At 43.0% G+C, this 23,249-nt stretch overlaps 1 protein-coding gene across 2 annotated transcripts in view; it reads left to right on the top strand.

The window, feature by feature from the left end:
* Positions 1-23,249, top strand: part of RFFL (ring finger and FYVE like domain containing E3 ubiquitin protein ligase) — a 47,279-nt gene that overhangs the window by 18,132 nt on the left and 5,898 nt on the right. For both annotated transcript variants that reach the window (XM_034420951.3, XM_034420952.3), the window contains 4 exons: positions 8,473-8,657; positions 18,916-19,302; positions 21,210-21,293; positions 22,945-23,152. In XM_034420951.3, the coding sequence (XP_034276842.1) occupies positions 8,478-8,657; positions 18,916-19,302; positions 21,210-21,293; positions 22,945-23,152 (859 nt within the window). In that variant the 5' untranslated portion in view covers positions 8,473-8,477. The remainder of the gene's footprint in view (positions 1-8,472; positions 8,658-18,915; positions 19,303-21,209; positions 21,294-22,944; positions 23,153-23,249) is intronic.

Here is a 23,249-nt window from a genome sequence, read left to right as displayed (position 1 = left end):
ACAGGTATTAAGTATTGCTCTTCTCCATTGTGCTGGTCAGAGAATCCAAGGCATAGGCATGGGTTTCTCTGCTCTTCTTCGGTACTGATTCTGTTTACTCCTGGACTCAAGACCGGACGGTTGCCAGGGTGGGGTTGGATTCTCTTCCCAGCACAACGAGAAGTGTATCAGGTAAGACAAATGCCCCTTCTGTGTTGTATTGGTCAGAGAATCCAGGGCATGGGACATACCAAAGCTGGCAGTCCTAAGGGAGGTAGCAGTTCGGTCCTGAGTCTCCCCCCCCCCCGTGCATATGCACCTTCTGGAGCACTCTCCTGCCGAAGGCTGCTTCTGCCGAGATGAAGGTGTCCAGCTAGTAGTGTCTTATGAATGGAGACGGAGAGGACCAAGTCACTGCCCTACATATTTCCTCGATAGTGGCTTGTATATTACATGTCACTGTCATGGCTGCGCTTCTGGTTGAATGGGCTGTCACTCGCTTGGGTGGCGGTAGGGCTTGGTTCTTGTAAGTCTTGGGGATATATGCCCTAAGCCAGGGGTGGGCAAATGTGGCCCTTTTACAACCTGTGGACTTCAACTCCCAAAATTCCTGAGACAGCTTGGCTGGCTCAGGAATTCTGGGAGTTGAAGTCCACAGGTTGTAAAAGGGCCACATTTGCCCACCCCTGCCCTAAGCCATTGCCCTATGGTAGATGGTGTCACCCTGTTACCCAGCATGGATGGTTGGAATGGTACAAACAAGGATTCTGTCCTTCTAATCGAGGTAGTTCTCTTGATGTAGATATGGAGAGCCCGCCTTATGTCCAAGGTGTGCCCTTTCTTTTTCAGTGTGTGCGTCGGGCTTGGGCAGAAGTCCGGCAAAATTAATTCTTGCATCCTGTGGAACGACGAATTCACCTTGGGGAGGAAGGAGTGGTCCAACCGCAGGACTACCCTCTTTGGGTGGAATATGCAAAGGCCCTCTCTTACGGAGAGGGCCGCCAGTTTGGATATTCGTTCTGGCCGAAGTGATGGCCACTAAGGCCACCTTGAGGGTGAGAAACCTTAGGATGCTCGACTTCAGTGGCTCGAATGGTTCTGAAGTGAGTTTTTAGCTCTAATGTTTATTTTTGTGACTTGTATATGATCGATTGATAGGATTCTGTGTGTTTTAGTGGGTGGGTCTCCTTAGTGGAAAAAATTAAGACTCCTTTGCATTGAGTTCAGAATGGTATCCTGTTCTCTCTGTATTTAGAGGGATGTATAGAGAGGGAATATATAACTGGCCTCGCATGTTTCTGAGCTATGGTTTGTATAACAATAGTTTATTAAATAAATCACAGTTGGCTGACTGTTCATAACCCATTAAAACCAAACCAAACAAATCATATTTTGGCTTCAGCAGTATGTGTGCCCAGACAATTTGTCTTTATGAATGACAGCGATACTGTTTTTGGTCTTATTCTATCTAACATTCAACTACAACGCAGTACCTACATTCAGTAGAAACAGGACAACTTCCTGCTTTCTAGTCTGCATTAATGAGCTTCTACCAAACTAAATGTTTATTCTGACAAGCCAAACAATAAGACGCCAGGGAACACAGTTAGGTCACTATGTGAAAATAGGGGTTAACCCCTTTCTCACCAAAATCTGAAATACTGCACCATATGGATTTAACATTGGTCTACCTCACAGAGCTTCCTATAAGGACTGGTAAAAGTTCCACTAGTGGGTATAGTATTTCACATAGACACTTGTTTTAGCTTTAAAAAAGATTCCTGCCAGGACAAATGTAACATTTTAAATCATAATACAATTTGCATTCTGAAAAATGACATTTTCTACCATTTGAAAGCTATGATAATGATATGCAGGGCAGAGCTAAAGCAGCATTTTATAGTATCTTAAATTCAACCACTAGGTTTCTTTTCCTTGCCCAATTAAAAAACAGGTTTTCCCTGTTAATTTTTTATTTAGACTACCTTCCTCTCTGTGTCACTAATTAGAATACAAAAGATTGTTTTGATCAAGTTCCAGCTGCATACAACAAATGCTCATGAATAAAAGGAAGTGGAACAATTTTCATTTCACTTAGTAGACGAAAACTGAAGTAACTCAAAATATACTAGTTTGTTGATATTGAATTTAAACACGTAAAATCCACATTACTGCCAGTTATCTGCAACTTCCCGTTATCTCAGCAGAATACCATCTTTCCTGTATTTTGATAGCTGCTTAAGTGTTTTGTATTGATTTTGTGTTTTGCTTTGAGCAATCCAAACCCATCCCTGGGGAGTTGGTGAACCTGGTTATGCACTCCGGATCAGTGGTGCATCAAGGTTTGCTAGCTTAGCGAGCTTTGATTCAGGGCAAAGACTTTAACCAGGGCTAGGTGAAGTATCCTAGTTCACAGATAATGTTAAACAGGTAGTGGGTCCATGCATCACACCAACCTTAAAATACCAACCACTGTGATAGTTTTGTTGCTTTTGAAAAAAAAAACCCATGATACCGAAGATGAATCACATGTATCAGGATATGTATGTGGGGGTATATAGGAGAACATGCACTGGGTAAAACAATGGGATGATTTATTTATAGGTACATATAGACATTTCGATTGACACTGATGGCTTTTCAGAAGGGTATGTGTGTCCTCCTTTCATTAGTTTCAATTATTCTGCCTGTGCAGTTATTTTGACCTCATGAAATATATGACACTCTTTCAGTCAATCAATAGTTTCATGAGTTACATATATATACTATATTTCTGTAACTTTTTAATATCCAACCTGTAAAAGAAGAAAATTATTTTGTCTGTTATAAAGATCAGCCGAACTTCTGTGAGGTAATGTATGCCTTAAAACATGTAAGTTGTATTGGTGATGAATTGCTGAGTATTGGGTTTAACTAATCACTTGCTTGGAAGGAGCTACTTTCCTTGAGTGAGAGGCTGTCTGGTTTAATTATAGAATAACTGGAATTTGACTAAAGTAAGTCAAGTGGACCTTTTGGGGCTCCTGAACTGAGCTGAGTAAAATTTTGTTTTCTTGCAAACGTTTCATTATCCTAACTAGGCAACATCATCAGTGCTAGTAAGGAGTGCTGTTCCCTGTCAAGTTTATATTCTGGTGTTTTGCCTGTCTCTGTGGGAAGGGATGGTTTTAGAGATTCTTTTGCTGGGCTGTTTACTGATGGCTCTTTGGCAGCTTCTTGATTGTGGTATTGTGTACTTGATTGTTGGTCTGAATCTATGCTGATCTGGATGCTGATTACTGGTGGAGAGGTGCTGGAGTCTTTTTTTCTTTTGGGCTGGTGGATTATCTATTTTGCATATTCTATAGATCAGGGATCACCAACGTTTCAGACCTCAGGGACCACTAAGTTCATAATTTTAAACCCTGCAGACCACTTATATGATCTGCCTAATGACCGGCTGGATGGGCATGGCTAGGTGGTCATGTGACTGGGTGGCCAACTCGATGTTACTCACGTGGAGGGGTACCTCACCATCCTCTACTCGCCCCTCCCCTCCCAGCCACTCCTCACCTTCCCAGGCTCCTTAGGGCCCCAACAGGAAACAGTTGTTGGAGCTAAGTAGCCACCATGAGAAACAGTTGGCAAAACAGCTGGCTCAGTTCAAATTAGATCTGGCCGAGAAGGAGGCTCAGCAGAAGCACCTCACTGAGGACTACAAGCATAGGCTTTCCAAGCAGAGGGAAGACCTGCGAGAGTGCAAGGCCAGGTACCGGTGTCTGGAGGCTCAGCAGGCTGAGATGGTCAGCCAGTTCCAGGCCATGATGGAGTCTCACTGGAACAAGGCCCTCTGGCTCTTTGCCACCAGCAGCACTTCCTTCCAGCCTTCGCCCAAAGCCCCACATCAGGAAGCTGAAGAAGACCCCCAGTTGGAATTTCTGACCCCCTCTGACCCGCACAAAAAGACCGCAAATGGGGAGACACTCTGCAGCAACACAAACGTTCATTGCACGTATCTGTCCCAGGGGCCATAGTTTGAGGGTCTCTGATTTAATGCAATATAAAAAAATGCAAATAATTTTTCTGCAGACCACCAAAATTTTCTTGCGGACCACCAGTGGTCCACGGACCACCAGTTGGTGACCACTGCTATAGATGGTTAATGTGTATGTGTCTCTTGAGTGCTGATTTGTCAGAGTGCCAGGCTTTTAGAAATTCCCTGGCAATTTTTCCTGCTAGTCATATGTGTGCATTGTGAGATGAATCATCTGACCTTTCATATAGTTTTTCCCCATTGCAATTACTTCCTTAATTAAATGTAGCAACAGCTGTCTTAACTTTCACTTCTTTCTTCCTGATGATTTGGCGCCATGTCACTATGAAATCTTTATCGTAACAATTGTCAAAAACTGGTCCAGAGCATTTGAGGTTTAGGAAATAATAGGCTAAAACTCTATAGTTGATAGTAATTGCTACTACCATAATTTTACTGGGCATTTTACTTATTATGCCCTCTTAATATGTTCACAATTTATTATCTAGGATGCAGAATTTCCCTTTGCTCTTGTCTTTTGCCTTTGATTTAAATTCAGATAGTATGTCAATGGGTACAAGAACTTAGGCCCGAAATATAATAGCTGTCGGCCTCCTTCCAAAGCTGCTTGTTGCTATTATACAAAGGGATTGGGTGTATTTATGTCATCAAAGTCTTGTTGAGAGCGATTTAAACTTATTTATTTTACGCCAATTATGGGTGATGCAATCAAAGAGATTTTATCTACAAAGTTATGAGACCTACTCAAAGTTATGAGTCCTCGAATAACAATCGTATAGGAGCTTGCCATTACGTAGTGTTCGTAAAACAGGTTGGCCCTGTGATCTATTCAACTGTACAAGTTTTTTGCAGCGATTGTTAAGCAGACCCATTGTTCACTGAGGCGCAGTTTTGCCAAAAATTAGAAGTAAGCGTGCAAGTAAGATGCGAGACCATGGGATGCTGCAGAAGACTGTAAATGTAAATGTGGCCACGTTGCTGCACAGCACCCAGAATATCACATGACCATGGGGGGGGGGTGAGATAGTTGGAACTTTGAAAGTCGTCTTTTCTCAGGCAGGTCATAATATTTTGAATGGTCGCTAAGTTGTAACTTGAAGACTACCTGTACTTCAATGCCATTTTCTTGCATTTGAAATTGTTTCTAAACTCTTTGTGGGGTGCATGGAACAGGTGTGCTATTGCTGTTGTATTAGCACCAGGAGAGCTAAGGAAGCAACTATTGCTTTGCTATTGCCATATTGCTTGGCAGCTGTTCTTCATAGGCAATGTTTGGCCAATGATCCAGTGACACAATTCTACTGGAAACCTGTTTAAAGGGGCAGCATGAAATGGGATAAGAAGGAAAGGAGGTAAACCTATGGGCAGCAGTTGAGATAATCCTACCCTTCTTTGTCTAAAATGAGAGAAATACGCTCAAATCTTAGGTGATTTGTGAAGTAGACAACTGGACTATTGTCAGCCCTGGAGGCCATCTTTTTCTTTGGATCTTCAGGGCTGCCACACTTAGTGCTGTGGAAAAATGGGAGGGGGGATTGCATAGAGTGGCGGAGATATTTAGCCATAGTAACATTCCTTTCTCTGAGAGTCAAGGACATTCGGCCCTGCACCTGGAGTGGTGTGACTGGGAGGCATCACCAGTTGGGACGGTGCAATGATTGGACCATGTGATGGACATGTGGGTGCAGGGGAAGGGACTTGGACTTTCCTATGGGTGGGGAAAACCTGGAAGCTTTCAGATTCGGGTTTTCCCAGATGTGCCAATATGACATCTCTAATAAAATGGAACTTTGAGGAATTTCTAGCCTTGGAGTCTTCTTTCGTTGGGGATGTTGCTTGGAACCCTGACAACTATATTTTTAAAAATATCACACAGGTATCTCTTATGAAAAGTTGGCAATGTTATCATGGTATTGTTATATGAGGCAGGCTAGTATAGTCCTTGACTTACAACCACGATTGAGCCCAAAATTTCTGTTTCTAAGCGAGACAGTTGTTAAGTGAATTTTGCCCCATTTTACGACCTTTCTTGCCACAGTTGTTAAGTGAACCACTGCAGTTATTAAGTTAGTAACACGGTTGTTAAGTGAATCTGGTTTCCCCATTGACGTTGCGTGTCAGAAGGTCACAAAGGGTGAGTTTACGTGACCCTGGGACACTGCAACCGTCATAAATCTGAATCAGTTGCCAAGAATTTGAATTTCGATCATGTGACCATGGGGATGCTGCAACATCATAAGTGTGGAAAAACAAGGTCATAAGTCACTTTTTCCAATCCCATTGTAACTTCAAACAGTCACTAAACAAACTCTTGTAAGTCAAGGACTACCTTTATTTCCAATTTGCTCAGATTTGTAGCCAGTCTGATGAATAGATAGGTTTGGGGAGACTTGAACAAGGGATTTGTGAATTTGTAGCTCAGACTCTGATCCTTTGCATTATAAACTAGTGAACACTTTGCTTCCTACTAATTTATGAGATTTGCATTGTCCTTGCTTCCAGAAAATAGCATTTGCATACTATCAATGCTTCTTTGAGGGATGGGGCCTTCCCCACCGTACTTAAGGAGGCGGTGATTCGGCCCTTCCTCAAGAAGCCTGTCCTGGATCCAGCCTCCCTGAACAACTTTCGTCCCGTCTCCAACCTTCGCTTTATAGCGAAGGTTGTTGAGTCTGTGGTGGCCTATCAACTTCCACAATTCCTGGAGGAAGCGGATTACCTGGACCTGGACCAGTCGGGTTTCACGCACGGACACAGCACGGAAACGGCATGGTCGCCCTGGTGAATGGTCTCTGGCGGGCCCGGGATGTTGGTTATTCCTCCATCCTGGTGCTACTTCACCTCTCAGCAGCTTTTGATACCATCGACCATGGTATCCTACTGCGTCAGCTTCGGGCGTTGGGGGTGGGAGGCACTGTCCTAGAGTGGTTCTCCTCCTACCTCTCAGGCCGTACGCAGTTTGTTTGGGCGGGGGGGGGGGAAGAGATCCTCCCCGAGGCCCCTCACTTGTGGGGTGCCGCAGGGGTCGGTTCTCTCCCCCCTGCTCTTTAACATCTATATGAAGCTGCTGGGTGAGATCATTTGGAGTTTCGGGGTGGGATATCATCAGTATGCTGATGATACTCAGCTTTACATCTCTACCCCGAACCAATCCAGGGATGCCCTTTCTGTGATGTCCCAGTGCCTGGAGATGGTACGGGTCTGGATGGGTCGGAACAGGCTCAGACTCAACCCCTCCAAGACTGAGTGGCTATGGATGCCGGCATCACCTGATCTAGTATCCCCATCTCTGCAGATGGGAGGGGAGTTGCTGACTCCCTCTGAAGGGGTTCGCAATCTTGGCGTCCTCCTTGATTCCCGGCTGTCCTTGGTAGATCATCTGATGGCTGTGACAAGGGGGGCTTTTGCACAGGTTCGCCTGGTGCGCCAGTTGCGCCCTTTCCTAGACAGGGATGCCCTCCATACAGTCACTCAAGCTCTCATTATCTCTTGTTTGGATTACTGTAATGCCCTCTACATGGGGCTGCCCTTGGGGTGCATTCGGAGGCTCCAGCTGGTCCAGAATGCAGCTGCGCAGGTTGTTACGGGAGCCTCTTGTTACTCCCGTGTAACACCTCTCCTGCACGAGCTGCACTGGCTGCCAGTAGCCTTTCGGATCCGCTTCAAGATGCTGGCTCTTGCCTATAAAGCCCTACATGGCACGGGCCCGGGGTACTTGCGGGACCAGCTCCTACCGGCCTCCACCGCCCAGTGCGGTCACATAGGGCTGCCCTCCTCCAGGTGCCATCGGCCAGACAATGTCAGCTGGTGGCCCCCAGATTGAGGGCATTCTCGGTGGCTGCGCCGACCCTCTGGAATGAATTACCCACCGAGCTCTGGACAGCCCCTGACTTCCGTTCCTTCCGCAAAGATCTTAAGACCTGGCTTTTTACTCAAATGATCTGGTTGGGTTTTTTAGTTAACTGTGGGATTTTAAATTATATTGTTTTTATTGTCATTTTATACTGGTGAGCTGCCCGAGTCCTTCGGGAGAAGGGCGGCATATAAATTTTAATAAAATAAAATAAATAAATAAAATAAATTGTTGTGTTTTGGGATTTAAAATTAATATGTTTTAACTGAGAAAAATATATTTCCCCCCCATATATATTCCCCATATATTCCCCCATTACTTGAAAACAGCTGAGCTTTAGATCCCATGGGTGTGTGTGTCTGTATGATAATAAGGAGGTGTAGTACCTCTCTGCTCCTAATGAGTCTGACCCATTTTTGTCATGCTGTGAAATGAGATCGTTTACCAGATTCACCTGTGTAAAAGGAAAATTAGTCTCTCTAAATCCCAGAAAAAAAATATTCTGTGCCTTGGTTGTCTAACTTCTTGCTTTCTAAGGTCTTATTTCAAGCCAAGAAAACTGGCTTCTTTCATCCTATTGACTGACTTTTGTTTGAAAAATTCACAGCTATCATGTGGGCTGCATGTTGCAACTGGTTTTGCCTGAATGGACAGCCTGAAGACATGCCACACTGCCCGCAGCCAGGAACTCGAGCATACTCCAATGCTGGCTACAGCTCCTTCCCATCTCCCACAGCTTCAGAGCAGAGTTGCAAAGCCTGCGGGGTGCATTTCAGCAGCTCCTTCCTTAAGGTGAGTGATGAGATCCTTCGGGACTAGTTATTAAAAGAAGGCCGCTTTTTAACTTTATTTTAGTATATGTAGCACTCAGCACTCCTATGATTTACAACCCTTACATCAGACGGTGGAACAGATCAAGCTGCAAAGTAGAAAAGTCGGGAGCTTCTTTTAAAAGAAAAGTTTGAGCTGCATCTAATAAGATTTAAAGATTAAATCAGAGATTTGGGCAAGGGTGGGTTGCAAAAATTTTAGTAAGGGGTTCTCTGCCCGATTGCTGGGTGGGTGTGGCCATGGTGGGCATGGCCTAGTCGGCCTCCTGCACCAGGCCGGGGCAGGGAGGGTTGCCCTCCCCGGGCTCCGGAGGCTTTCATCAAGCCTTCAGGAGGGCGAAAACGGCCTCCTCTGGAGGGCCTCTACTTCCGGTAGGCCCATTTTTCGCCCTCCCAAACACCCGTGCATGCCCTGCACTTACCTTCATCCAAAACGGGCCACGTGGGGACTCCTGGGAGGGGCGGGGTGGAGTGGGCGGGGCCAGCCAGGAGTGGGATTTGGGGGTTCTCCGAACTGCACAGAATCTTAGCTAGAGATTATTCCGAACCCCTGCAAACCTCCAGTGGCCCACCTCTGGATTTGAGACTCCCGAATTGTAATCTGAGTTGATCATGCTGATTGGCACTGATGGGAATAGTTCACAGGGGTAGAAGACCCAATTCCTACTGTTGTTTTTAATGTTGGTATCTGTAGCTTTATGGAAGTTAAAAGCATAAAATCCTAGAGTTGAAAAACACTGCGGAGAACATCTAGTCCAAGATCCTGCCCAGGGCAGATCTGCCAAAATATTTTGGGCAGATGCCTACCTAGCTTCTGTTTGAAGGCTTCCAGGAAATTCTTCCTACTTTAAAATCTACTTTAAGAGCCGAGGTGGCGCAGTGGTTAGAGTGCAGTACTGCAGCTACTTCAGCTGACTGCTAGTTCAGCAGATCAGCGGATCAGATCTCAACGGCTCAAGGTTGAATCAGCCTTCCATCCTTCCGAGGTGGGTAAAATGAGGATCCAGATTGTTGGGGGCAATATGCTATTTAGTATACTGTCTTTGGTGTAAGCCACCCAGAGTCCTCAGAGAGTGGGCGGCATAGAAATATGAAAAATAAATAAATAAATAAATACTTTATGCACTTTGCAGGGACATACCACCCTTGTTAGACCAATAGCCATGCTTAGCCACTGCGTAGTGTAGGCAGGCAAGAGGGAAGACTAGATTTGACTTAATTTATATTGAACACTAAATTAAATATTGCCAATACTTTGATTGATTGATAATTCATTTTGACTCCTAACAACCACACAGATAGATCTTCTCCATAACCTGTTATTTCAAGTCTCCCAGTGGTGCACTCCTCGTCACGTAACTGAGTCCATCCACCTTCTTGCTGCTAATCCTCTTCTTCTCTTCCTTCCACCTTTCATATGTTTAATAACTTTCCCTCCTGTCACAGTAATAATTAAACCGGTGGCAACTTTTGAAGTGGTTTTGAGGCTTGACATGCTGGCCTGAAGTCCCAAGATTAGGCGCTCCTACTTTGTTTATATGGTGTGGCAGCTTTCATTATGCCAGAAGAGAAAGCTGTGGGTCTAGAAAAAGCTCCTTAGATATACTAATCTCCTCACTTTGGAATTCTAGTCCATCTTCACAGACCCTCCTTTTATCCTGCTCTAGGAAAAAAATAAAGCAAAAAAAAAGAGAGTTCTAGATATATGGCTTCAAACATATAGAACAGACTTCAACTGTTCTATATGATTTCAAAATACCCCAACTAAAAAAATAGCCATTACAGCTCTTAAAATGGAAAAGGTTTTAGAGGGAAGAATTACTTTTAAGGCCATGCTGCCAAGTGCCCAGCTACAAAATTAGAGACAAAACTAGGGAATACAATCATTACACACTGGATTCCAAACAAATTCCAGCACGTTCAGTTCAAGTTGATCCTGCAGATTTATTTTTTTCTCTACTTGAAAACAATCCTGAATTTCAGATTTATCTGCAGAATGAGGGATCCTTGGTGTTCTCTCAGCTTGTCTGTTTTCTTGTAGACGTTTCATTATCTAGCACTGATGGTGTTGCCTAGTTTGGGTAATGAACATCTGCAAGAAAACAGTCAAGCTCAGAGAGCGCCAAGGACCCCTCACTTAATAAATAAATAAAACTTTATTGTCATTGTATGTGTATACACAGTATACACATACAGCGAAATTTACGTAACACCCAAAGACCAGGTCCAACACACATAATCCCCAAACGCACTCCCACCCACCACAATTCCCCACCCCTAAACCATCCAAACATCCACACAACAGACCAAGTAATACTGTCCAAAAGCTCACTGATGGTGGCCCTTTAGTTCATTGTTGAGTGCAATTATAGCTCTGGGATAAAAACTATTCAGAAAATGTGTGGTCCAAGTTTTAATTGTTCTATATCTTCTGCCAGAAGGCAACAGTCCAAAAAGATTGTAAGCAGGATGGGAAGAGTCTCTGAGAATGTTATGCCACTTCCTCAAACAGAGAGATTCACTTCACTTCAACCCTGAGTACAAATATTCTCCTTTATTGATATTTGTAGAATGCCATGTAGTAAGAAGGACCGGAGAGAGAGTGCATGATTGGATTCTTAATTAGTTGCTTCATGTAAAAATTATTTGGGATGAACTGCTGTCAGTGGTATAGCCAACCAGTTGACTATACCACCATTTCAGCACCTTCTGGATTTACTGAGACTGTAATTCCCAAAATTCTTCCACCTTTCCTCCAAGGATACTTGGAGTTGCAGTCCTAATTTCTCTGAAGAGTGCAAAGTTTTGTGAAGAGGTTATGTGGAACTAAAGCAACCTTTCCCTTGTTGAAAGAGTTACTGATTCCAATTGGAACAAAAGTAAGATGTGATGTATGTTACTGAATTCCCTGTGATATTGTAGGGATGGTCAGGCAGCTGCTATCCTAAAGTTTTAGATTACAGCTATCATCTTCTGGCTGTACACCGCCCTGAGTCCTATATAAATTGGAAATAAAATAAAATAAAAAAATAAAAAATAAAATCTTACTTTATCTCTAAGAAAACAGGCAGTGTTGATAAAAATTGAAATGCAAACAACAAAGAGGGCTCTTAGGTTGCCTATTCCATCTTAATCTATATTACAGTAGAGGCGTATATCACAGTAAATAAGCACTGATATTTCAAAACCCAAATAAGATGTATTGTGGTCTTCTTCCAAAAGGAACCAAACCCTAATAATAATAATAATAATAATAATAATAATAATAATAATAATAATAATAATAATAATAATAATAATAATTTTATTTATATACCGCCCTTCTCCCGAAGGACTCGGGGCGGTGTACAGCCAAGATTAAAAACATAAATATATAATATCATAGTTAAAATTAATTAAAATCATTAAATAGTTTTGGCCAAATTTTAAAACCCAATATTAAAACCCAATTTAAAATCATTCAGTTAGACAGCCCCGCCTGTCGGAACAGTAGGGTCTTGAGGGCACAGCGAAAGACCCGGAGGTCAGAGATGTTACGAATATCCAGGGGCAATTCATTCCGAAGGGCAGGAGCTCCGACAGAGAAGGCTCTCCTCCTGGGTATCGCCAGCCGACATAACTTGGCCAACGGTACCCTGAGGAGTCCCTCTCTGTGGGAATGGACTGGTCGGTGGGAGGCTATTGGTGGCAGAAAGTGGTCCCGTAAATATCCTTGTCCTATGCCATGGAGCGCTTTAAAGGTGGTGACCAACACCTTGAATTGCACCCGGAAGACCACTGGGAGCCAGTGCAGCTCGCGCAGGAGGGGTGTCACATGGGTATAACGAGGTGTGCCCATAACCACCCGCGTGGCCGCATTCTGGACCAGTTGGAGCCTCCGAGTGCTCTTCAAGGGGAGCCCCATGTAGAGAGCATTACAATAGTCCAGATGGGAGGTGACGAGGGCGTGACTGACCGTGCGCAAGGCTTCCTGTGCGCAAGATAAATCCTGCAAACCTCACATTCTATCTATTTATGCACCCTTTCTTCCAAGCTATAACAAACATTTTGTCATACTGGCTATTAAATTTATTTGCTGTCCGACTCATGATATGAGCCGAGTCTGAGCTGAGCTACAACTGAGACAAACTATTGTGTCTGAAAAGAGAAGCATGAGGGCTCCCCTGTTGCTGTTGTGAGATTAGGCCTACAGCAGCAGTCGTTCTCAGACATTTTGTCTTGGGGCCCCTTAACATTCAATTATAAAAATAATTAAGGACCCCAAAGAACTTTATATGGTTTTATCTATCAGTATCTAGTGCTTTAGAAAGCAAAACTGAGAAATGTTAAAAACATTTATTTGAGTTCATAGACTTCTGAAAGGGTCTTGGGGTCTTCCAAGTATCCCCTACATTTTGAGAACTACTGGTTTCCAGAAGTGTTTCTCAGATTTGGCAACTTTAAAATGCACAGCTGGGGAATTCTGGGATTTGAAATCTTAAAAGTTGCTAAGATTGAGAAATATTAGTCCACAGGGTGAATTAGAAGCCCAGCTGATACTTTATCCTCACTTCTGCAGGCTTTTGTAGCAAAATGTTCTTAGTGACTTATGCTTTGCTGATCAAATTTGTCTTCTTTGTGAACTTCTGGGCAGACAGCCCTTTCTTTGGAAAATCAACACTAATCTAGAGCTCAAATGATGGTGGGAGATTGCTCCGAATGGGTGAAAGAGACGTAGTCCCATCTCCTTAGGTAAGAAGTATTCACTTAGCAAGAGTGTTGTCCATAAAAATACATCCAGAAGTTGAGAAATAGAATAACCTCAGGCACTTATACTTTTATTGCCTTGATGTCCCTAAAGGCAGAAGCAGAAGCTGGATTTTCTAGCTATCCTTGACTTGTTTACTAAATTCTTATGCATCTGACCTCTCCAGAACCACCAGAGTCCTGTGGAACAAGACTTAATCCACATTCTTCTCCCAAGAGATATGTATGTATTTCAACAAGGAGTTTTCCCAACTGTTTTCTCCCCTTTTCTGGGAAATCCTTCCAAGAAGTGGCAGGAATCCAACTTTTTAGTTTCTCAGCAAAAGTTTCTGACCTGCTCCATGTTCCCAGACAAAATGTGGTGAGGAAAAGGGGGAGATGAATGTCTGAATGGGCATGTGGCCTTTTGATCCCCCCCCCCCCCAAACACACACAAAGAATTGGGACTGACTTCAGCAACTGCCAGCATTGGGCAACTGCCAGGAGTGCTAGTCCCAGTGCCTTATTACAGCCTCTTGTTTGTTTCTTGGATTTATGGCCTGCTATTTGTTCAGGACCTCAAGGTTGTGCACATAGCATTCCTTTCTCCATTTTCTTCACCGCAACCCTACATAGATTGGTATGAGAGACAGTGATTGCCCCATGGTCACCCAGGGAACCTCTGTAACTATGAACTTCTGGGCTTCCCTGAAGCTAGGACAAGGAGTCCTCAACTTATGACAATTGAACTCAAAATTTATGTTGGTGAGACATTTGTGAAATGAGTTTTGCCCCATTTTACGACTTTTCTTGCCACAGTTGTTAAGTGAATCATTGCAGTTGTTAAATTAAGTAACACGGCTGTTTATGTGAATCTGGTTTCCCCGTTGACTTTGCTTGTCAGAAGGTCACAAAAGGGGATCACATGACCCTGGGACACTGCAACTATCATAAATGTGAGTCTGTAAATCACATGACCATGGAGATATTGCAATGGCTGTAAGTGTGAAAAATGTTCATAAGTCATTTTTTTCAATGCCATTGTAACTTCGAACGGTCACTAAGCAAGCTGTTGTAAATTGAGGACTACCTATACAATATCTTAATACTATACCCCATAGCTTTTCTTGCCTACTTTCTAGTCGGCATTAGGCCAGCTAGATCTTGATGCTGCCACCCAGATTAGAAGCCTCCCATAAATGGATTACTTGGACTAAATAAGCCCTTGGTATAATCCAGTTGGGCTCCTACAGTCATCATTTAAGTTTCCTGCAGCTATATGTTTACATGTTACATTTGTCAGTGACATTAACGATCGGTTTTTTATGCATGACTCATATCCTGAAGTAGTCAGTAACTCCAAGAGTGCTATGAACTTAAATTTAGATTTGGTCTGCTTTAATGAACAGAAGAAGCTTGGACCTATTGAAAAGGATGGGGAGTGGAACAACTCTGGAGGAGGTAAACTTGCGAAAGGCAAGACTGAATTACGTTGTAAGTGTACTGTAGTTTGCAACTGACTTGCTTATTTCCTTATATTAACTGGGTCAAGCCAAGATCTGTAATGGAATCTTCCCTCTCAGCAGTTTGCCTTTTCAAAATTGGTTTCAATTTGCAAAGGTTAAAAGGAAGGAGAATCTTTTTCCTTCTGGATGTGAGCTTTTAATTTTTAAAAGCTTCCCTGGGAGAGAAGTTTTAAGTCTTCACTGCATTTAATTCAAAAGCCACATATTTACCCTAAGGAGTGCCTACTCTACACTCTTAAGTTTGAATAGGTTTAAAGTAGTTTTTTCAAGCTTGGCAACATCATGTTGGCAAGGGAATTCTGGGAGATCAAGTCCAGTTCAGCCCAGAAGACTCTGATCTGGGGTTATTGTCTCATTGGGGGCATATAAGCATATATTATCAATAGGATACTATAGTTAAATTGGATGAAGACTGCCCATGGCATATATATCTTGAGTGGAGGAATGGGCTTTGAAATGTATTATTTATTTATTTATTTATTTATTTATTTATTTATTTATTTATTTATTTATTTATACATGTACAAGATAACAAGTATAGGTATGAACATAAATATAAACAAAGGAAGTAAATACAGATAAATGGGGACAGTAAGACAGGGACGGTAGGCACGCTGGTGCGCTTATGCACGCCCCCTTTACGGACCTCTTAGGAATGGGGTGAGGTCCATGGTAGACAGTTTGAGATTGAAGCTGTGAGGGTTTGAGGCTGTAACAACAGAGTCGGGTAGAGCATTCCAGGCATTGACCACTCTGTTGCTGAAGTTGTATTTTCTGCAGTCGAGTTTGAAGCGGTTTACCTTGAATTTGTTTGCCCATGTATTATTGTGGTTGAAGCTGAAGAAGTTGTTGACCGGCAAGACGTTGTAGCAGATAATTTTGTATACCACAATTTTGGAATGGCATATAGAATACAAAGTCCGCACATCTTAAAAGTTGCCAAGTTTAAAAAAGACTGCTTTAAAGCATTACTTTTAGCTCTAAAATATGGATTATTTAAGGTGAGTTCAATGTAAAAGTGTAATAAGTCATGCCATTAGTCATTAGTTGTGGCATAGCTATAATTTAACATACGATGGGTTAGCACGATAATAAAGTCTGTGTACTTTCGGTATCTTGGGGTTTAATCTTAAATTAGGAACTCATAACAGGTTCCAGTTGATCTATTTTAATTTTGTAGTTTTCATGTGTGACAGAAAGCAAAAATAAAGGAGAGGTATAATTCCTTCCTGCTTTTAGACAAGTCCGGATGTGCTGCAAACCTCCAGAGGAGGTGTTTCCCCTTTGTTTATCTACCACTTTTGTTGATGCATCTACATAGCAGGTCTTGGACATAATGATAGCAGATGCCAGAAGGGAAATCATTCCTTCTGATGACAGGATTTATCTTTATTTATCAGCTCTAATTTCTTCATAAGAGATGATAACAAGGATTGGTATGACTGTGAATATAATTTAATTAGATTAAATTAGCTTGGACTCCTCTGGAGCAAAGATTTTGCATGACATGAATCCTGTTTGAACTGACAAGGAAGATAATTTTCTCATTTGCATGAGAAGAGGTTCAAGCAGAAAGATTGTGCTTTGCTTGTTCTTTAGTCAAAGCAATGATGCCCTGATGAGTTGCTCAAGAAAACCTGTGGGATAACAACACTTCCTTTGGTTAATTTCCCATGTACTTAAATTGGGAAACACTTGACCCAAAGTGACCAGAACTTTCTGAGATGGGAAAGACATAATTACCATACGTTTTTCAGGCTATGTTTGTTTTGGAAGCATTTTTAAAATTATTTATTTATTTGTTAAATTTATTTACCCCCTGTCTCGCTGTGGAGCTACTCTGGCAGCTTACAACAGTAAAAACGGAGAAATGAAAAGGAGTGTGGCCATAACAATAGCAAAGCAATGGAACAATAGAATAAACAATAAAAAGAAAATGATGAGAACACCGCTAAGTGAGAATAAAAGATGGGCGGGAAAGAAGCTGGGAACGAAGGGGGCAGGTGGGTTTTGCTATCAATGTAGTAGCCATCTTCAGTGTGGTATTCCCCCATTTGGGTCCCAATTGGGGAATTTTTTTTATTGGGAAATGCTTTTATGGATGTAAGGAAACAAAACTTTTTGATTGCTTTGTGCTCCCGATGAATCAAGTGCTTAATTTTGTTTCAGGAGGAACACAGTGACTTATACCCATTGCCTTGCACTAGAAATAAAGCCCACACTTTGGCAGTTGAAAAATGTACAAGTGTTCAAATTTGGCAAAGAGTTCTAGACTGCATGAGACTTTTGCGTATTTGTTATGCCTATGACCCTTGAAACTTTGTATGTGAGGCACCGAGTGGGAAGTTGTAATAGGCATGTGCCCCAGTGGTGGGTTGACCCCGGTTTGCACCGGTTTGCAAGAACCGGTAATAAAAATTTGCAGTCGTTCAACGAACCGGTAATAACATTGGCTGGCCACGCCCCTGAACCGGTCCCCAGCCCGGTCGCCACTCGCTTACCCCACCCACCTCATCAGAGGGGTTTTTTTTTTACTTTTAAAAGCATTTTATCTACAACCTCTTCGGTCGAAAAAATGCTTTTAAAAGTAAAAAAAAAAAAAGCTTCTGATGATCGCTTGGCTCAGTTGGGATCGTCAGAGGCTTTTAAAAGCATTTTTTCTACAACCTCTTAAGGTTGTAGAAAAAATGCTTTTAAAAGAAAAAAAAAAGTTGGCCACGCCTACCCCATCACATTACCCCCACCAAGCTACGCCCATAAAATAAGCCACGCCCACAGAACCGGTAGTAAAAATTTTTAGAACCCACCCCTGATGTGCCCTGTACATTATGTGAGGTAGAGCAGGGTGTCTCCAAACTTGGCAACTTGGCTGGGTAGGAATTCTGGGAATTGAAGTCCACAAGTCTTAAAGTTGCCAAGTTTGGCGACCCCTGAGGCGGAGGATGGGCCAATGGTAGAATCAGCGCCTAAGGAAAGAATTTGATGGAAGGCAGGCAGCAAGATACCAGAATGAGAAGCTGGAGAGAGTTTATGCAAAATAGCAGGAATGCGAATAATGAATTTAATGAGTTATAATAATTAAATAAAAATAGCGTAATGTAAAATAACAAAAGTAAGAGAGGTTAAGTAATATTGCCAGGCTCCGAAAGTATTCTTGAGAAGACAAAGGGGCATCATGGCAGTAAATGTGGATACTTTTATGGACACTGCAAGTTTGTTTGCTGCTGTTAAAAAAAAACACCAGTAATGGAATCCCAGGCACTAACTGAATTCCAACCCATATATAGTGATAAATAAGTTTCAGTCAATAGAGGCTGCCAGTTAGTTTTTTCAGTGTAAGTGTTCCATTGCTGTTTCTGCCTCAGCATGGGTCTTTTGTCCATTGCCCTGCTGTGCTGACCCCTGCCTCATCCTTTTGGTTTTTCTCTATGTTCTCTCTCCTCATTCCTCTGCTTGCCCTTCAAGCTACGCATAATCAAAACAGCTTTGAGAGCTACAGTTTGAATAGAGCTTACTCCACTTTTGATTGAGTTGTGCATTTCTGCAGTTGGATCTAATATTGGTGTTTTCTTGTGAAGTGCTAAATGTTCCATCAGGATATATTTTCAGAGAGCAGCAGCAACCAACCGATGTTTACCGACTAACAGAGTAGCTAGACTAGAAAATTGAGCAGGCCTCCCCGCACCCTTCTTGCCTCACAGAAGGTGGTGCTGTGAAACTGGCTTCTCATGACTTAAATCATGCCAAACCAGAATGTGGGAATCTGATGGGTTTTTTTCTCTTTCTGGGGATTGATGGGAAGATGGTTAGCATGCCTGCGTCTTTCTGATGATTCACAGGCCTGCGTGCTCTCGATATTCATAAGGACGGTGTCACGAGAGAATGCAGACATGTATTCTGTGCTGTGGTTTCTCTGCTCAAAGGTTTTCCCCCTGACGTTCTTTCTCCTCTTCTTCCCCTCCTGAGCAGCGCGTCTGCCTGGATTGCAAAAAAAACTTCTGCCCTTCCTGTTCGCACCAGCCCGAGAGTGGTCCCTGCCTCTGCCACCTCTGTGAGCGATTCCGAGCTACAGCTTTTCAGCGGGAAGAACTCATCAAAATGAAAGTGAAGGACTTGCGAGATTATCTGGAGCTCCGGGAGATCTCCACGGAGATGTGCCGTGAAAAAGATGAGCTGGTCTGCTTGATCATCAGTCAGCAGCCCTTGGATCCCCAAAGGGAGAGGGTCACCCGGGTTCCTCACCCAGCACCAGTTTCCGTTGCCCCAGAGGAGTGTACAATGACACCAGTTTCACTGGATTACTCTCCCGAGCAAATTTCCACCAATCCTGCCTTACAGAGTGAGGAGCATCCACAGGTACGGGATACCTTTGCTACCCTGGTACCAGGATACATTTACGTGTCTTAGCTCAAGGTCCTGTTGGCTGCTGTTGTCCGATGTGATAATGTTGCTTGAGTGTGGAATTTGAAAAAAAGGGCTTATATAATGTAGTGGGAGTGGAAAATAGGCAGCAATAGGATTTAGACTTACTGTATATACCACTTTACAGTGCTTTTACAGCCCTCTCTAAGCGGTTTTGCAGAGTCAACATATTGCCTCCAACAATTTGGGTCCTCCTTTTACCCAGCTTGGAAGGATGGAAGGCTGAGTCAACCTTGAGCCTTGTGAGATTTGAACTGCCAAATTGCAGGCAGCCAGCAGTCACCAGAAGTAGCCTGCAGTACTGCACTCTAACCACCATGCCACCGTGGCTCAACATAGATAGTTGGAATGTGTACTTTTTTGTGCAGAATTCCCAGGTTCACTCTCGCCATCTTCAATTAAAAGAAGGCTAATTTATAAGAGGCATTTGCTGTAATCCTGGAATACTTTAGATCAGGGGTGTCAAACTGGCAGCCCACAGGCTGGATGGTTCACGTGCAGGCCACGCCCACTCCACTCCACGAAGGAGGAAAAGTCACAAAATGTCCCATGATGACAACATGTTTGACACCCGTGCTTTAGATAGTTATCTTAATTTTGAAATGCTTTTAAAATTGGTCTTCAATTTAGCTAGGTTTCTCTGATCCCTGTTGGCTTAGCCATTACCTCTCTCCTGTTTTTAGAGCTGAGGGACTGGGAAAGGCTCTGCTGTGTCTACTTTTCATTTTAAAAGAATTAGTAATGGCAGAGATATGGGAAGTCTAGCAATTCAGTATTGGGTGGATTCTGCCTCCCCCACCCCATCCTGCTCTTAATTATACCTCCTAAGATTTTTTTTTTTTACACTTCTAAGAGAAAATAATGCAAAATCATCTCCCATCCTGGGAATGAGATGTAAGCAGGTTTTGAGAATCTTATGAAGAAATTATTTTTCCAGCCAGTGTTTAGTCTTAACAGAGTATATTTGTGTTTGTATCATCTGCACAAAATTGCTTCCCCCTCCATGAAATACCTGTCCAGTTTTTATGGGTTTATTACTATGAAGGCCTATTGCCAACAGAAGGGGAGAGGCTTGCATTGAGCTTAGAGCTTCCCTACAGAAGACTTTTAACCTTTTACTTTTCCAGAGAGTAGATTACATAAAAGTTTATCTTCCCGGGCTGAATGCATGAAGGGAATTACAACCTTTATGATTAAAAATGTCCTCTTCCATTTGCCCAGGTCATGTCAAAGTTTTTCCACATTCTGCAACTCCTCCCATCCTCCCAATTTTGGTTAAAACGAGTTTCTTCTGTTCTAACCTTGTTTGACTTCACGGTGGCTGGATGCTCTTAGTCAAGGGAATCCTAAATTGGCAGGTCTTCATTCTTTTCAGACCTTGGTGTGGGAAATGCATGGCTAACCTTCCAGAGAGAGAGGGCATTTGTGGGGCTGTGGTATTGTGTCATAAAAAATGCCTTGCATTCTCCATGATGTCACGTGGTGTCACAATGGAAGGTAGCAGAGCAGAGCCAGGCCTTCATAGCACGTCTCTTGCTAGCTCCCTACAGCTCCATCATGACTGTCCTGGCTCTGCTTCCTTGGAGATACCACCCAAGGGCTTTCCTACGTGAGCCAAGGCAGTCCTAACAGGGCTTAGCCAACAACAAGGTGAGGATCTTAACCTAAAGCAAAATTCCTTGCCCGGTTTTGAAGTACTGAGGATTGTCTGCCTTCTCACTATTGCCTAAGCATTTTCTTGGGCTCTCGATGATCCCTTGAGTGAGCCAAGTGAAGGCCAGCTGAAGGAAAGCCTCCTCCCCAAATTTTCTGAACAGTTCAGTTACACTTTTTCTTCTTAGGCAAATGGGCATGTGCTGCCGAGCCAGGACGATATGGCAGAAGTTGAGAGCGCAGTGCAAAACCTGCCTGAGGAAGAGACGCAGGTAAGGGAAGGTCACGGCCTACTTTTCAGGGATGAGAGGCCGAAAGGGGGAAGGCTGTATCTTGCAATGGGTGTCAACATTCTAGTGCTAACCGTGGTATCAGAAATGGATGAAGTCCCTTACGTGCAGAGAATGCTATGGAAATAATTACATGCTTTGAAATGAAAAGAAGTGCAATTCTGTAATAGATTTGGACCTGGAAGACCGATAAAAAAATATTTGTAACTCAGGGTTGAACTGTGGGGGTCCTTGGTGCTCTCTGAGCTTGGTTGCTTTCTTGCAGTCATTTCATTACCAAACTAGGTAACAACATCAGTGCCAGCATGGAGCTGGAAGAGGTAGGATCTGCTCCTGATTCTTTTATGTGGCTTAAAAAAAAACCCCCCTCAGCAGCTTAATTCCATCAGCAGCATCAGCTACGCAACACTTAAACTGCCCTCTTCAGACATGGTAATCCCAGTACTCCCCTGCATTCTTGCTTCCCATTTGCTGAACCCCAACAATGGAGCATGTTCTGTGCTGCTCTGATTTCAAAATGCCAGGCGAGATGTATGTCCGTTTACAGACACAGCCTTTTGTAAAAATCATACTTTTTAAAGCCAGTATTGACCCTCAAAAGCAGGTCAAATTTTACCATGTGATAGAATAACATGGGTTTTTGTTTTTCTTGATTTATTTATCAATTTCTAGACCACTCGACTCCAAAACAACTTGCGGGGAGACTTCACAAAGTTAAAAGAAACAATATTACATAAAATAACATCCATACATAAAACATTAACCATCTGAGGGAACAACAACACATCCTTGCAGTCCACTCCCCCACCCCAACCCCTGATTAAAGGCAACCACCCCCTCTCCGCCCAAATCATCTGAACCAAAGGCCTGGGGGAAAAGTCTTTTTTTTTTTTTTTTAAAGGAAGTTGGGAAAGGTATTGGCACATGCAAATCTTCAGAGGGATGCTGTTCTAAATGGCAGGAGCAGTGACAAAAAAGTCCTGGGTCCCATTAGATGATGTGGAACTATCTACAGGCAGCCCTCGACCTACGGCCACAATTGAGCCCAACATTTATGTTGCTAAGTGAAACATTTGTTAAGTGACTTTTATGACCTTTCTTGCCACAGTTGTTATGTGAATCATTGCAGTTGTTAAGTTAGTAACATGGTTGTTAAGTGAATCTCTCTTCCCCCATTGACTTTGCTTGTCAGAAAGTTGCAAAAGGATCACATGACCCAGGGACACTGCAGCCGTCATAAATATACGAGTCAGTTACCAAGCATCTGAATTTTGATTATGGGGATGCTGCAATGGTCGTGTGAAAAATGGCCCTAAGTCCCTTTTGTTCAGTGCCATTGTAACTTTGAGCAGTCACTAAATGAACTGTTATAAGTTGAGGACTACCTGTATTGGAGTTGTTAATGTTGTTGGGACACGCAGGATGGGACGTCCTTATGGAAGATGGCCAAGCCCTCATTTGTGGGTATTGAGCCCAACGAAGAGATTGTTGTTATGGCTTACTGTTGTGGCTTTATTATTATTTTTCTGTTGTAGCTTTTATTTATTTTTTTTATTCAAAAAGTTGTGTTTAACTTTGGTCTTGGTTGCTTGACTTCATTCCTGTGGTGAATGTTTCATTTGTTCTATTTCAGTCCACTGATTCAGAAGATAACCTAGTTACGGGACGGAGGGCATCTCTCTCTGACCTAACAAGCGTGAGAGATATCGATGCCCTCTCGGTAAGGCAGTTGAAAGAGATCCTGGCTCGCAACTTTGTTAACTACAAGGGCTGTTGTGAGAAATGGGAGCTAATGGAGAGAGTGACCCGCCTTTACAAAGAGAAGGACCTCCAGCAGCTGGGTATGAAATTCCTTCCTTCATTGCTTTTGATTTGTGTATATTAATGACGGTTAGGTGGGATTATGTGGAGTTTAAAATTGCAGCGGGCCTATAGAGA

The sequence above is a fragment of the Pantherophis guttatus genome, chromosome 1 (assembly GCF_059756535.1).
Source record: "Pantherophis guttatus breed Tessera chromosome 1, ASM5975653v1, whole genome shotgun sequence".
NCBI lineage: Eukaryota > Metazoa > Chordata > Lepidosauria > Squamata > Colubridae > Pantherophis > Pantherophis guttatus.
The sequence above is the reverse complement of the archived record's forward strand: the minus strand, read 5'-3'. Positions and strand labels throughout refer to the sequence as shown.